A 16,072-nucleotide genomic window follows, 5' to 3' on the forward strand; every position below is an offset into this window, starting at 1 on the left:
ACTAGGTTGACATGCTAGAATATTTTTAGAAAGAGTCTTTTTTTTTTTAAACTACTGTTGAATCATGACAATTCTTTAGGCCTTAGTACTCAAACAGCTGCCTGACAAGTCACCTTCACTTTAATCCCTTCCTTTTCCTGAGTTTTCTAGAGTAAGAATCACTGAGCAGTTGAATGTCCTGGAAGGCAGGGGTAGGTGGGGAAGGAAGCACCTCAGAGGGCTGTTACCTTTTAGCCTTCCAACATTATTACTCTTTTCTGGGAACAAAAGAGAGCAAAATCTCCCCTTCTCTCTCTAAATCTCCTTTCTATTATATAATAGTCTCAGAATTTCTCTATTTTAGCACTAAGAGACAGATTATCTCCTGTGTTTTCATCTCAATATCTGTCTACTGACTCTTCCACAAGGCAATGATCCTTGCGCGAGGCATCAGAACTTTGCTCCAGAGTTTGTGAAGCATCCAGCAGTACTACTGCAGGCAGAAAGCATGTTTGCAAGTAAATGTTTAAGAACTTATAACAAATGGGAAAATATGATATTGCAATGACAGTGCCTCAACTGTATCTTCTAAATCATTCATGAAGATAGATATCAGAATATGAGCAGAATACAAGCTATAATTTTGGGAAATTGAACTGTTTAAGATTTATTATCTTTAATATTTGATTGTAAAGGATGAAAACTCATTTGACAATTTAAAATTAATCATCTTCTCAGAGTCTAAAATTATACTAGAGCAGGGCTATCCTGTAAAATTGAAATTATGGTGTGCTTTGAGTACCAGAATCAGTGCTCTTCCTTATTACCTTAAAAATATTCACTATTTTCTGATATTAAAGTCAAATACAGTTCAAGAGAATGAGAAGGCAAGCTTGGAAGAAAATATTTGCAAAAGACACATCTGATAAAGAACTGTTATCAAAATATTCAAAGAATTCTTAAATATCAACAGTAAGAAAACAGATAACCTGATTTAAAAATGGGCCAGAGATAGACATCTCACCACAGAAAATATACATTTGGCAAATAAGCATATGAAAAAGTGCTTCACATCATATATCATCAGAAAATGCAAATTGAAACAACACTGAAATATTGCTACACCTGTTAGAATGGCTGAAATTTAGAATACTGACAATACAAAATGCTGGCAGGGCTGTGGAGCAAGAGTAACTCTCCTTCATTGCTGGTTGGTGGGTATGCAAAATGATATAGTCAGTTTCGAAGACAATTTGGTGATTTCTTATAAATCTAAACATACTCTTAGAATACAATCTAGCAATTGTACCCCTTGGTATTTACTCAAAGGATTTGCAAACACATGACCCACACAAACCTGCACATGAATGTTTATTGAAGCTTTTTAAAAAATTTTTAATTGGAGTATAGTTGATTTATAATGTGTGTTCGTTTCAGGTGTATAGTAAAGTGAATGGCCTATATGGGAAAAGAATATAAAGGCTTTATTTTTAATTGCCCAAACTCAGAAGCAAACAAGATGTCCTTCAGTAGATGAATGGATATATAGTCTGTGGTATACTCATTGAAAGGAATACTATTCAGTGCTAAAAAAAACACTATCAAGCCGTGAAAAGACATGGAGGAATCCTAAATGCATACTGTTAAGTGAAAGAAGTCTGTATGAGGACAGTGAAAACCTAGGGCACTATGACACTAATGATGAGTACATCATTTGTCCAAATCCATAGTATGCACATCACCGAGAGGAAGCCCTAGAGTAAACTAAGGCCTTTGGGCAATTGTTTTGTGTTGGCGTAGGTTCATCAGTGGTGACAAAGGCACCGTTCTGGTGGGTCATGTGGATAATGAGGGAGAAGATGCACGTGTGGGGAAGGGGCATAGGGGAAATCTCTGTACCTTCCTCTTAATTTTGCTGTGAAGTTAAAACTGCTCTAAAAAATAGTCTTGAAACAATAACAAAAAGCCAAGAGACAGTCTTAACATCATAAAATATTCTTCAAATGTGGTGCTTCCCTGGTGGCTCAGTGGTGAAGAATCTGTCTGCCAGTGCAGAAGATGTGGGTTCAATCCCTGGGTCAGGAAGATCCCCTGGAGATGGAAATGGCAACCCACTCCAGTATTCTTGTCTGGGAAATCCCATGGATGGAGGAGCCTGGTGGGCTATAGTCCATGGGGTTGCAAAGAGTCGGACACGACTGAGCGACTAAACAAGAACAACAAAATCTGTCAACGATGATTCAGGATTCTGCCAAAGCTACCGGGAAATCGATGTGAGAACCAGCTACTTTTATCCTCTTCCAAGATTGTAGCCCTAACCTCATACAGTGTTCTGGAAAGGAGGAGCACTTATTTCTGAGGGAATTAGGTCACGTTGAGTACGAATATTTCATGACCATTTCTGAATAATTAATTCAAAGTTCACAGAATGAGGTGAATGGGCAGGGATGCAGCGACGATGCTACCGTCCTGGTGTCTGAATGGCACCTCTTTCTGCAGGGTCGGTGTGGCGGGGGGGTGGACTTACAGAGCCACATACCCGATCCAAAGCTCACAGGAACCAACCACTGGCATTGGTGTCAGGGTTGGGAAGCACCCAATACACAGACTGTAGCCTTGAAACAAAGGGAAATTTTTCCCTCATAAATTATTCTGGTTTTTATAAGTTATAGACTATAATATCTCTGAAAATAGGAAGGTGGTAAAAGATGTCAGTGATTCTGTGGAGCTGTAATAATTACTTGCAAAATTAAGTTTTATACGTACTACTTTGTTGTTACATAAGAATAGTTGACAGCTGTCACTTCATACTTCAGTTTTTTATGGGCAATCTGTTGTCACTATATTTGTTGAGACATTTGTTCACATCTCTTTTGTAGTAAATCTTTATTACTTGATCCGGTTCAGAGTAATGTATTCTGGCTAATCAAATGTTGCAATAAGTAGAATGATCCCACATATCAACTTTGAAGTCATAAAAATCCTCTGTATGAGAGTCTGTGCTTCAAATATAGGTATACTAAAATCATGATATGGTATACATGGCTTTTCCAGGCTTCCTTGGTGGCAGAGTGGTAAAGAATCTGCCTATCAGTGCAGGAGACACAGGGGCATGGGTTCGATCTCTGGGTTGGGAAGATCCTCTGGAGGAGGAAATGGCAACCTGCTCCAGTATTCTTCCCTGTAAAATTCCGTGGACAGAGGAGCCTGGTGGGCTACAGTCCATGGGGTCGCAAAGAGCGGACATGACTAAGCACATATACACAACATGGCTTATCCATTCCTAAGTATCAGAATGAAACATGCTGTATGTAAATGAGTGCTTTTATAGACTCAGAAGTAATTTTAGGACTTTAAAACCTCTCTTATCAATATACTAGTGTTAAATTTCATTATATGGTAGATTAACAAAAATGCTAGTTAATTGAGTTATTATTAATTGAATCTAAACAAAAAGTTCACTGTACTCACCAGAAATTCTTGGAAACAGGAATTTGCTACTTCTTATTTGAAGAAACTCTTTTCAGTAGAGTCCCTTTAGTCAAAAAATGTTTTTTGAAATCGAATAATTTTGAATAGTGTAGAGAGAGTTTTCAGAGATTAAAATATCATGGAAACAATCAGTATTCTATTTGTTTTAGTTAGAAATGTTCTGAACTTATGGCAGTCTTGGCCACCCCCTTGTTGACCTCATTAAATAGATAACTCACCCAAGGAAAATGTGATCTTTTCAGATGAGCTATTCCACACTTTGTGTCCAGGGGCCGGAGACAAAGCCATACACCAGATGGTCAGGTTGTCTGAGTGGGCTGGTTTATTATCATATACACTTGTCAAAACAGACTTCAGTTCCCAAAATCCATCTTTGTTTTTTCTTTTTTCACTAGTGGTATACATTTCTATAAGACAGATAAGAACAAAGTTCATCACCAACATTTCCCATATGAGCCATAAAGTGATGCCAGGGCATGGCTGGAGACAGTTCAGCTTATAGTGGTGTAGTCTACAGGTGGTCAAATTGAAGCTCTTGTCCATTTGTCTGGCAAGCCTGGAATTAAACTGAACTGTTTTGTTCAAGCTCCTACATGGCATTAATTGATGGTCAAGGTATGGAATATATTGGTTAAAGGTGTTGCTTTGTTTATAACCAGGGGTCTAGTGGGTCTGGGGGCAAGTTTCCCCAGCTCATCAGCATTGCTAATAACAGTGAGATTGATTTGTCCCTGGCCTGAGTGAGATCCTGGGAGGTCTCTTCTGTGGAGAGTGAGTAGTAGCAAGAATACACCTAAGTGACCAGAAAAATATAAAACAACCTCAGCTGAGACTCCACTGAGACTTCATTTTGGGTCCTCCACTTTGAGGTGCTGCGAATGTGTACATGGGATGGATGGTGGCTCAGATGGTAAAGAAAGTGAAAGTGAAGTCGCTCAGTCATGTCTGACACTTGGCGACCCCGTGGACTGTAGCCCACCAGGCTCCTCTGTCCATGGGATTCTCCAGGCAAGAATACTGGAGTGGGTTGCCGTTTCCTTCTCAAAGGGATCTTCCCGACCCAGGGATTGAACCTGGGTCTCCTGCATTGCAGGCAGATGCTTTACCCTCTGAGCCACCAGGGAAGCCCAAATGGTAAAGAATGTGCCTGCAGTGCAGGAGACCCGGTTTGATCCCTAGGTTGGAAAGATCCCCTGGAGAAGGGAATGGCCCCCATTCCAGTATTCTTGCCTGGAGAATTCCATGGACAGAGGAACCTGGCCAGCAATGGTCCATAGTGTCCCAAAGAGTCGGACATGACCAAGTGACTAATACTTTCACTTCACTTTCAAATGTGTACATGGGATTCATATTCTTGCTGCTGCTGCTAAGTCGCTTCAGTCGTGTCCGACTCTGTGTGACCCCATAGACGGCAGCCCACCTGGCTCCCCCGACCCTGGGATTCTCCAGGCAAGAATACTGGAATGGGTTGTCATTTCCTTCTCCAATGCATGAAAGTGAAAGTGAAGTTGCTCAGTCGTGTCCGACTCTTAGTGACCCCATGGACTGCAGCCTGCCAGGCTCCTCCATCCATGGGATTTTCCAGGCAAGAGTACTGGAGTGGGGTGCCATTGCCTTCTCCGTCCATATCCTTACTTTAAGGATATTGTTGCTAGATTATATCTTTTTCCTGAAATAAGCTGTTACTTATTTATAACAATGTATGTTATTTATAGCTGTCATTTGGGGTCCTGTGAGTCTTCTTTAGAAATAGAATCCTGTTTAACTGCCACTGTTGGTACCACCTCCAAATAGCATACATGGCAGCAGGACATGAATGTAGAACTCTTTGTCCCTATAGGTCAGAACTTTTGTTTCACAGCTTCTTGACACTGAAGGTTGTAAATGCTAATTCTAAAGTTAGCACTTGCCAAAGTAGTAACTACATGCAGTTGTGTGCTGGTAAAATTCTGGCCACAGTGCCTGGCCTCACAGTTGTAAGGATAATGACCCTTCTAACATCTATGATGAACAAATCTATAATGACCCTTAACAGATATTTGCAGGATTGCATCCTATCATTATTGTGGGAGAATTGTTTTTAAAGTGATCCAGTAACAAAACCAGTAATTCAACATGAGTCAAATAGATCAATAAAATCATTCATCAACAAAGACTGAAAACTTTATCAATTAAAGATAATGCAGCAAGAAATATGTGACTGCTACTGCTGAAAATATATTGAGCTTTGAGGAAAAACGACTCTGGAGAAAGGAGAAGGCCCATTGTCCCAGGCAGGAGATGGCCCAGATTGTTCTGGCAGTGTCTATCGTGTTTACCATGAAAACATGGCTTTGTACATTCTCACCTGAGCTTGTCTCCATGTATGTCCTGCTCCAGGAACTTTTAATCCTCCTGATGAACATGTTCCTTGTTATGGAGCCAAGTTATTTACATATACTTCCTTCAGTCCTCCACCCCACCCTACCCAGATCCTTGCAAGGAAAAATAGAAATCATTTGTTTGTTGATTTAAGGTAGTGATGCTAAGTTAATTGGAACTAAATGACATGATTAATACATGTACGTTGAATTAAACTTGCTTGCTCTCATAGAAGAGATCTGCATTTATGAACAGTTAAATAATAACAGTACTGTTCATATGTGAATGGACCAAGTCAACTGTATTTCTTGTATTCTGGGAAATACCCCCCTGCTCCTTGGAGGAGCCAGATGAGGTGTCAGAAAATGGCATTTGGAAGGCAAGATGATGTTTTTCTTGGAATAAGAATTGCTCTTAAATGCCAAGATAGACCTGGGCAGTGGCAACTTCTATTTGTTTTCCTTCTTTCTTTGCCAAACCCACTTCCATTGACTGATTTCCTTACCTTCTCTTTCACCTTGAGGGAAACTCTTCTGAATAAACCAGGTGAGGTTTGCTGTGGGAAATACATTCCTCAGTGAGCAGGTAAAAATTCTCTGGGGTTAGAGACAGAATATGGAAAGAATTATTTGCCAATTCAGAAGAAACTGGTGCCCCATACATCTCCACTGGGCCTCAGATGAGGCAAATTGGCACAAAATTACTTTTTATATTTTTATTATTTTATTTATTTATTTATTGGTGGAACTTCCCGGACCAGGGATTGAAGCTGCACCCCCTGCAGTTAAAGCATAAAGTCTTAACCACTGGACCATCAAGGAAGTCCTTTCCACTTTTAACAAGGCAGTATTTACCTTTAAGAGGTTGCTTAAAATGTGAACTATAAATAGGCAATCGCCTATAGATATGTTACAAATTAACAGCTAGAATTCAAGGTCAATTTAAGAAGAATCTAGAACTATACTAATGTTGCAAATCTGGATTCTGAGTTCAGGAAAAGGAAGATTACATCTCGATATAGGCAGAATAAAATAGCATAAGTGGAAAGCAAAGAACAGGAAGAAGTTATAACAGGCAGAGGCCAGGGAAGCATATTCTGTCAGACGAAAAGCTAAAAGAGACCCAGACTTTTGTTCCTCAAATAATATAAAGTACTGTTTGTAGCAACAACTACAGAAACCATTTAATATAAATATTTCACTTTTGACTTGTAAAGAGTTTACCTAATTAATTTTTTATCATCTTAATGCTATAGGCTAGGTAGGACCCACTTTATTACTGCCATTTGACAGATGGGGAAGTCAGGGCACAGAATCACTGAATGGTTAAAGAGAGTGGAATGTAGCTGATGGTAAAACTGGAGTTGTTACCTTAATCTCAGTAAAAGATATTTCCTGGTAAAACAGGTTGCATTAAAATAAGAAACAAGAAGAAGAGCAGATAGCTTATGTTACAAAACCAGGGAGCTTAGCAGTTGGGTTAGTTTATTATTATTATTTTTCTCTCAACACTGTGGTTGTTTTTGTGAGATGGTGGTTTCTTCAAGATCCTGGTGAAGATATGCAGTAAGGTATTATCTGATCTTCATTATTTTATCTGAGACACTAGAAAATTATAATCCTTTTTATAGTTTTGTTTTCTTGTCAAGAGATATGTGTATTTTACATGTGGCCAGCCCTAAATTTTTAATTCTCAGATATTTTTCACAGTTGATGAATATGCTAGTTAATTAGTAAAGAACTGTTACCTGTAATGCTTGGTGTGCCAATTCCCCTACAGACTAGTTATGCCCAAAGACTCTGGTTTTGAGCAGAGCTGAGAAACCAAATATAAGATTAATACTAAGTCCCATCTTTCTGGTGAGATCCCACCAAGGTGCAAATGAACATCCCTCAGAACATCACTATAAAACCCCCAAGGAAATACTGAGACTTTCAGAGGAGGTTATTTGTTGCATCCAAAATGGTAGACAGCAAACACTAAAGCCCCAGATTTCCCACCAATTCAGCACTTAATGGGGATGCAGGCACACGATAGGAATGCAGATCCGTGAAATTTTGTCTCTTTCTGTCTTAAAAGCAAACGTAGGTCTCCTGAAATATATTCTTATTAAGTAAAAGAAAGAGAATTCAGTTTATTTAATCCAGAAAAAAAAGCCAAAGACAGACTTTCTCTAGGTGTGATTTGTGTAGGATCTATAGTGAAAAAAATGTTTTAAAAATGTGTAAAAGGTTTGTATTAATGTCAATACCTTTAGGCCCTCTCATGATTCATTTTCTCTATGTTCATCTAATCTACCAAAAGATGATGATATGGTAATATCAGGAATGAGTAGGAGTTCCATTATTTTATAAAGGCAACTGGCTCACTGAAGAAATCTCTTGTTAATGCAAATAAAATATTCAAATTTACGCCTGTAAATTTTCTAAATTCAGAATTCATGGAATGATTCAGGTTTCAAATATTCTATACTATCTTCAGACAGTGTTCTAAGATTTTGCTTAGGAATATGGTTCTTGTCCTGAAACTCCTCTGCTCTCTAAAATTAAAAAACTTCAGGCTAAACTAGTTCAAACTGAAATCAAACATGTTATGAAATGTCAAGCATATGTGATTTCACTGAGCAAGCCAAGCTGTATTTCTTTGTTAACTTTCAAAGCATTAAGAAGAAAAACATGTCAGATTTGAAAAAAATATGAAATAAATATGAACAAGAATTTATGTACACATGCATACAAACACGTGCACACACACACACACACACACCTTTCCCTGCTGAGGAGTCAAAATCATTCACTTACTCAGTGTGAGTCTGTTTATGAAGTATTCACAAAACAAGCAAATTATTGGTTTCTCCAGCACATTATTCTAAGAACATATGGTATAAGTGAGTAATACCGCAAAGAATTCTGTAGAAAGTGCCAAAAAGCATTTGGAGAGTTCTGTGGGAGTGCAGAGAAGGATGAAATCTGGGAACAACTTGGCACAATTATATTTTGTGGACAGGGAAGCGTCAGGCCTGGAACCTACAGGTGGAAAGTAGTGGGAAATTCACAAAAGATGGGCAATGGATTGGTTCATGGACTTGGGTGTGAGTTGGGGATGTTGGACGCAGAGGTTGGAACAAGATGAGATTGACAAGTCAGGAAAAATGAATCCAAATCTAGCTGTAGCACTGATCATTCCTTTATTTCCACAGATGAAATACTGAAATGATGACCATTTGTAAATGATCCCATATTCAGTTTGGTTAAGTTTGGACAGGACCTTTTCCAAAGGACTTTTCACAGAATCAGTTTGAAAATATTTAGCTTATTAGTCTAAAAAGAAAAATCCTTAAAAAAAAAGTTCCCTTATTTGTTTACCAACGCTTCATTTCTATTTGGAGTCTCTCCAGGCCCCACACTTTTACTTTTCACTTGAAATTTAACTTTTAGTGTTTACATGTTTTCCATTCTACTGTTTCTGTATTTTCTTCCTGTAACTCAAGGTTTTTCCTCCCATGGATATCTTTAAAATGTGCTTGTCTCCTCTTAGTAGGTTTTCCTTCTAAAATCTATCTATCTGTAGATTTATATTTTTTGCTTAAGTTGTGATTATCCCTTTATTTCACTTCAGCTGAAAGTAGAAGCCAACATTTCAGCTTTTCCAATTCTAGTTACATAATATAATAAAAATCAACCCCAAATTTGCTATATTTCTCTAAATTATGGGAGAAGTGTCCTTTTATTTAATCTTCCCCTTTTGCAAGTTCTCTGACTTTTCTACTGACTTTATAATATCAATAGTTTTCAACCAACAATGGAGACTTCACAGCCTGACAACTGGACAAAATATTTGAAACCACAGGTATCCTCAAGGCATGTGGTTTCTTTTGCCCATTTTTCACCCTTCCCATGCTTTAAATCTTTGTTTGAAATGAGAGGCCAGATGATCTAGTCTTCTGGAAACAACTAAGACTTGTAGGTGCTTGATTTATTGTTTTACTTCACAACATTTGCCAGGGACAACTTTTTTTGGTGGTGGAAGGAGGAGGAGAAAAAGTCTGCATTTATTGCAGAAAAACCCTACAGGTAGGGTCACACCCATGTAGAAACAAAGCTTCCCTGGAAGTGGGAGGGAACAGGAAGTGGAGGTGCCCTCCTCCTGGTGGCAGCAGGCAGCTAACAAACTTCCAACGTGGTAGGAGCACTCCCTGCATAGAAAGCCTCAGAGACCAGTCCCAAGCCTTGCTTGCCGGTAAGTACCCACTTGGGGCTGGATGATGCTTCCGAATTGCTCAGGGTGGCAAAGCTTGATGGATAAGGTTCTCAATCATTTAAAAATGGTCTAAGAGAGAGCAGTCAGGCTCTTTTTAAAATGTACCATCTTTCCATGTGTTAATTTATCCTTAAAATGGGGGTCCCTACACCAAATATCTGGAGGAAGTTGCCATCAGGAAGATTTCATCTACTGTTGGCTTTGCAGGTGATGGTGCTGGGGAAGGTGGAGTGTGGTGAGCTGCTTGCTGAGGTCACCCCGACACAACCAGGCTGTGGAGAGGAACTCCCCTGCTCTCTCCTCCAGGTATGCCAGCTCCTCCTGCTGAAAACAGCTAAGCCTGCTGTTTGGAGTTCTTAGAATCCCAGCCCCCAAGGAACCTCTCTAGGGGCAAGCTGACTTTACACTGGGAACTGTATTTCCCAGACCCTGGCAGGCTTTGTAGCTTCTGGACTGACTTCTGCATCTGTTCAGAGGAACAGCGAGTCTCTCTTACATTAGCATCAGTCTCTGTTTGCTTCTACCCACACTGAGGGAGGCCCAGTGAGGCCCTCGCTCTGCCATCCTGGACAGCCTGAACCCTGAGGCTGCTCCTCCTGCCTCCAAAGTGCATCACACAGGTTTCCCGGAGCACCGAAGCAGTGGAAGCAGCCAGGAGAAGAATCAAGAGAATACCTGAAATTCTCAGTATTCAAAAACACGTGTGGTGCTGGTTGAGGTACTGAACACCGAGCTCATTGGAAAGCTTTGTATTAATAATTGCTTCACCGAGTTATCCTGTCTTCTGGCACAGCCAAGGAGGGATCAGCACATATCCGGGTCATGGAGGGAAGGTACAGGAGAGCCTCAAAGGCCATTTTGCTTGGCTCTGACTCATCCTGACTCTCCAGTGAAGCAGAAAGGAGGAAACATCACACCACCCAGGTGTGGTCAGCCTTTGACCACTACTGCAAATCCCTGAGAGTCACCCAGTCCCTTCCCAAGTACACTTTTAGCTTTAGAGACTTCTGGCTCAAGGAAAGCTGTAAAGAAGAGACAGGATGAGGCGGGAAGAGGAGGAAGAAGATGGAAACAGGATGAAGGCAAAAGGGCCCTTGGAAGTGAAGGAAGGGGAGAGCAGTGAGACGCGAGAACCGGCAGCCCCTTTTGCCGGTGCCACGCCCACCCCAATGCCCCACAACAAGGGGACTCGGTTTTCTGAGGCCTGGGAATATTTCCACTTGGCCCCTGCCCGTGCCGGGCACCACCCCAACCAATATGCCACCTGCCGCCTGTGTGGCAGGCAGGTGAGCCGGGGCCCTGGGGTTAACGTGGGCACCACAGCCCTATGGAAGCATCTGAAAAGCATGCACAAAGACGAGCTGGAGAAGAGCGGCCACGGTCAAGCAGGGCAGCGTCAGGACCCCAGGCCTCAGGGGTCGCAGCTCCCCACGGGTATTGAGGGCGACTGGGCCAGGCTCCTGGAGCAGGTGGGGGCCCTGGCGTTATGGGCCAGCCAAAGAGAAAAGGAACTTCTGAGGAGGGAGAGGGTGGTGGAATGGCGGGAGCGGGCTGTGGAGAGGCGAGAACGAGCCCTGGAGGAGGTGGAAAAGGCCATCCTGGAGATGAGGCGGAAGGTGAGGGCTGAGAAGGAGGCCTGCCAGAGAGAGAAAGACCAGCCCGGGGCAGCTCACCCCTTTCATTTTGTTTAAAGGGGGGCTTGGGAGAAATTTATTCTGAAAACACTGACTTGTAGACCCATAGCAAAAACGTTCTTTTAGTTCCAGCTTACATATACAGCAAAGTAGCTTGGTAGGATTTTGTTTTTAACAGAAAGAATAGTGTGGGTTAATCTCAGCAGGTCTGAATTGGCCAAATGCTCATCTTATCTTAGGTTCCTTAGAACAGTACTCACCAAAACTTTAAAATATACTAATCATGGGTCTGTGAGTTATTTGGGGGCAGAATGTACCAGCCTGTCAGCCTCAGTGAGTGAAAATAATGGGATTTATGCCTAGCACTTGGTTTTGGTGGAGCTGAAGGTTTTGATGGTTGAGACTGGATGGGTGGCTGGAATATGCCTATGTGGCCAGCTCATTCTGGAGACCCACAATGAGCAGAGCTCAGACTTCTTGGGACAGAGGTGTTTGTACACATTCTGGTGTTGATTTAAGAACTGGATGTAAAGCTGATTCTGTGGGACCTAGCAGTGGAAGAAAAAATAAACGTGGGCCTGAGATCTCCAGACTCTTTCAATGTATATCTTTCTCCCATTATTACAGTCTTATATGAAAACTGTTTTATCAGAATAACCCATCTTAATCCTGTAAGTCTTTCCAGCAATCTAACAGATAAGTAATTAATGGATAATTAGCACAGAGAATTAAAGACTTTCCAACTCACTTGAATTAAACATTAAGAATAGAGCATATAAAAATTTGTTCATAAATATTTTAAAAACGTAATTTGATTTCATATTAAGCTTTGTTAAAGGAGGAGTTTGTGAGGAGGAGGTGAAAGAAACTCAGAAAGAAAAAGAAAAAGGTGGAGACATGGGCTATATAAGGAGAAAGAATGAAGAGAGGCAGAAAACTGAAAAAGGGACAGAGAAGTAATGTGAAGATGAGAGAGACAGTTCCCCAGAGAAAGTTCACCATGCAAAGGGAAGAGGCCTTGACTGTCTGGGAGAATGAAGGACAGAGAACATTGTCTTCACTTCCGAGGTCAGTTTTAATGAGTAAAATTGCTTTCGTTTTGTGTCCACAGACCACACAGATCACTCATTCATTCAAGCAGTAGGTTTCAGATTATACGCCTCAGATTATTGGCATTACACCTACATGCCAATGCTTTGTTCTCCAATTTTTAAAAAAACTGCCCATCTTTAAGTATTCGGAGATGCTTTGAAAAAAAGGAATCCAGCAGTCCGTAAGGAGAGGTAAATTCCCTGGGCTGCTGAGAACATGTTTGAAATGTTAACACAGGATTGGAAACCACTCTGGCCTTTGTGCTGAAGCTGACTTGTTTTGGATGATTCCTATTAAACCTTATTATTTACATATATTTAAAACTGGGTTGGGAGTGGGAAGGAGGGTATGGTGAGAGATGCAGAAGACAAGTGGAGACTAAGCCAGTATCTCATCTTGTATATAGCGTGAGTGCTTTCAGTCACTCATCTCCCTAAAGCAGACAAGATGTTGGTATAATAATGGCATCTTGCCTCATTCGGTCCTTAACCTATGTGGTTCTTTTCTACTGCTTGTTCTTAGACTTGTCAGCAGCTCGAACAGCCATATCTTGTCTTCCTTGTGAGCTGTTTGTGGAAAAGACACAAGTCCAAACACCAGACTTGTGAAAAACCCACACTGTATTGTAGTCTTGTAATTCCCTCTTTTTCTAGAAATGTGCCTGATATTAAAGATTTCACTTCCCATGTGGTTTCCCCCCCAAAAGTGTGTTGCCCCTTTGAGGACTATCTCCATCTGTGGTGAAAGCTCAGGGCTCACTGCTGCAAATGATGATGGCTGGTCACCACTTGGCTGGAGATATGGACTCAGGAGCCTTATTATGCCACAAAGAGCTAGGAGGAAAAACGAGGCTGCAATATCTAAAACACACACACACAGGGAATAGAGTTTAAGAAGGACAAGAAATCCACAGAAACTCAAGTTTTGTAAAACCAAAATTAAATAAACACGAACAATCAAATTCTGTAAATAGCTAATGGAGCTCACCTGCTAAACTCTGATGTTTGGTTTTAAGATTACAGTGTCTTTTTTCCATGAGTCTTATTATTTTAACCTCTCTTCCTTTATAAGGCATTTTAATCCCATTTGCTTTTGCTTCCTGTTTCATGTGAAGTAGTTTTTTATTTGTTTGTTTTCTAGTTTTCTCTCTAAATTTTATAAAACATGATAGAGAGTGATAAGGAGAGGACCCCATGGAGATGGTCAAGTAAAAGCACAGGCAGCAAAAAGAGACCCATGTGGAAAGAGACGTTGTGGAAGACTGCCCTGTTAAGTAGTTTTCCTGTATCTCTCCTGTGTCTTCTTTTGCTGCATTATCAGAGTGGATATAGAGGCCTGTGGGCTGTGTTCACAGGCTCTTCAGCCCAGTATCTTCTGCTCTAGAGCAAAAATCTGCTACATGGGTGGGGGGTAGGGGTAGGTGTTAAAGTTTAGGCTAAAGACTCCCTTTCTTTCCATGGAGCTGTGGCAGCAAGGCTGTGTGCCATATTGGGGGGCCCTGGCAAAGTCAAGCCCTTGGAAACCTCCAAGAACACGACGTCCATAGGGGATGTGACAATGTTACTGTCTCTCTAGCATGTCTAAGCCTGAAAGTCTTCAGTGTTAGAAATAATCAGGGGACTTTTCTCTTCTACAGGAAAACTAAATTAACCATACAGTTCATAACTTTAACTGGTGACACTGGAAGACATAGTTCAAATCCCTGTTGCTCTAACACAGGGCTGCTGGTGTAGTGAATGTGTAGTACCTAGTAAGGCATTCCATAGGTGCATGATAATTTCTAAGAGATGAAGGAATGGGATAGCAAATTACCATTACTGAGCACTTGTGGTTGCCAGATGGTAGATACTTTGCATATGGTTCTCTCATTTGGTCCTTAGGTCACCACTGTGAGGTTGGAATCATTGTCCCTGTTCACTGATGAACGGACTGCTGGATTCCTTTTTTTCAAACTATCTAAGGCCCGGAATTAATAGTGATGAAGAAGAATTCAGAGCAAGATCTATCAAATTCCACAGTCTATATTCTGCCATTTCATTATTTCCCACTGTCTCTGAGAATCAGTCACACAGTAGATTTATAAATATACATGCAGTGAGTGAGTGAGTGAAGTCGCTCAGTCGTGTCCGACTCTTTGTGACCCCGTGGACTGTAGCCTACCAAGCTCCTCTGTCCATGGGATTCTCCAGGCAAGAGTACTGGAGTGGGTTGCTATTTCCTTCTCCAGGGGATCTTGCTGACCCAGGGATCGAACCCGGGCCTCCCGCATTGCAGGCAGATGCTTTAACCTCTGAGCCACCAGGGAAGAATGTAGAGGAAGGAATAAGTGAAAGAGAGTGAGTGCCTGCCTGATAAATAGTGGCAGGGGAAAAAGACATTTCTGAGACATTGACTCTGTGCTATTTACTCGTTACTATGGATAAATCTAATGTACCTAAGAAGCCAACATAATATTTATTATGATCCTGGCTTTAGAAATGAGTTAGTTGAGACACATAGAGCTTAACTACTTGATGAGGCTATCTTGCTGGTAAGTGGTCGAATCAGGATTTGACTTCATTTCTATTGGCCCCTGAAGCATGATCTCTTGCTATGCAGTCCTGCCTGGGCATGGGCATGCTAAATTCTCATCCTAGTTCTGCCTTTTGTTAGTGGCTTGGCCAGTGGTTTAGACTCTCCAGGCCCCAGTTTCTCATCTGTGATTTGACAGATCTCTACCTGTTTCAGAGGCTTATTGGGAGTATCACATGGTAAAAGTATGTCAAAGGGCTTTGAAGAGTTAATATGCTATTAAAAATACAAATATTCTTATAATGTTTGGCAAGGTCTTAAAAGATCCATAAACAAGCTGTGTCCTGTAGCTGATTATGTGGAGTTGTGAGAGATTATTCACTAATTCCTCAGGAAGGAACATTCTCTGGTTTTTCTAGTTAATGCCTAGAGAAGTATGGGTACAGAAGAGAAAATCTGATGACACATAAGACAAAGTCCTTTTCTTAAAAACTGAAATTCTTGGATCCAATCTTGTGATTGGAAAGTTGGGAAAGCTGATGTAGGAAATGAATTGGAACAATAAATGGACTGAGTCCACATTACCTGTAAACATTGGCCTAAGAAACTACAGAAAAATCCTCATAAGAAACAAACACCTACCAAACATTATATCATGAGATTATGTCTTTTATTTAAACTACTAAAATGAAGTACACTAATAAACTTAAATTAATTGTGGCAGAACCAAAAAATGGAAACCT

General features: G+C 40.8%; 2 protein-coding genes and 1 long non-coding RNA gene across 4 annotated transcripts in view; 2 read left to right on the plus strand and 1 right to left on the minus strand.

Moving 5' to 3' along the window:
• Positions 1 to 16,072, minus strand: part of CD96 (CD96 molecule) — a 100,907-nt gene that overhangs the window by 50,384 nt on the left and 34,451 nt on the right. For both annotated transcript variants that reach the window (XM_040224875.1, XM_040224882.1), the window contains exons 6-7: positions 6,338 to 6,428; positions 3,690 to 3,878 (exon numbers count right to left, since the gene is read on the minus strand). In XM_040224875.1, coding sequence (XP_040080809.1) covers positions 3,690 to 3,878; positions 6,338 to 6,428 — 280 coding nt within the window. The remainder of the gene's footprint in view (positions 1 to 3,689; positions 3,879 to 6,337; positions 6,429 to 16,072) is intronic.
• Positions 9,980 to 13,700, plus strand: LOC120851859. The gene is made up of 3 exons (XR_005718422.1): positions 9,980 to 10,071; positions 10,300 to 10,398; positions 12,554 to 13,700. It is a non-coding gene; the product is annotated as an uncharacterized LOC120851859 (long non-coding RNA).
• ZBED2 (zinc finger BED-type containing 2) lies at positions 10,409 to 12,383 on the plus strand. Its single transcript, XM_040224895.1, has one exon. The coding sequence runs from the start codon at positions 11,133 to 11,135 to the stop codon at positions 11,781 to 11,783; it is 651 nt and encodes a 216-aa protein (XP_040080829.1). The 5' UTR covers positions 10,409 to 11,132; the 3' UTR covers positions 11,784 to 12,383.

Source organism: Oryx dammah, unplaced genomic scaffold, assembly GCF_014754425.2.
Source record: "Oryx dammah isolate SB20612 unplaced genomic scaffold, SCBI_Odam_1.1 HiC_scaffold_2, whole genome shotgun sequence".
In the NCBI taxonomy this organism is placed as follows: Eukaryota; Metazoa; Chordata; class Mammalia; order Artiodactyla; family Bovidae; genus Oryx; species Oryx dammah.

Bases quoted from the DNA above. Each gene is read 5' to 3' on its own strand.
- ZBED2 (XM_040224895.1), top strand. From the start codon at position 11,133: ATGAGGCGGGAAGAGGAGGAAGAAGATGGAAACAGGATGAAGGCAAAA.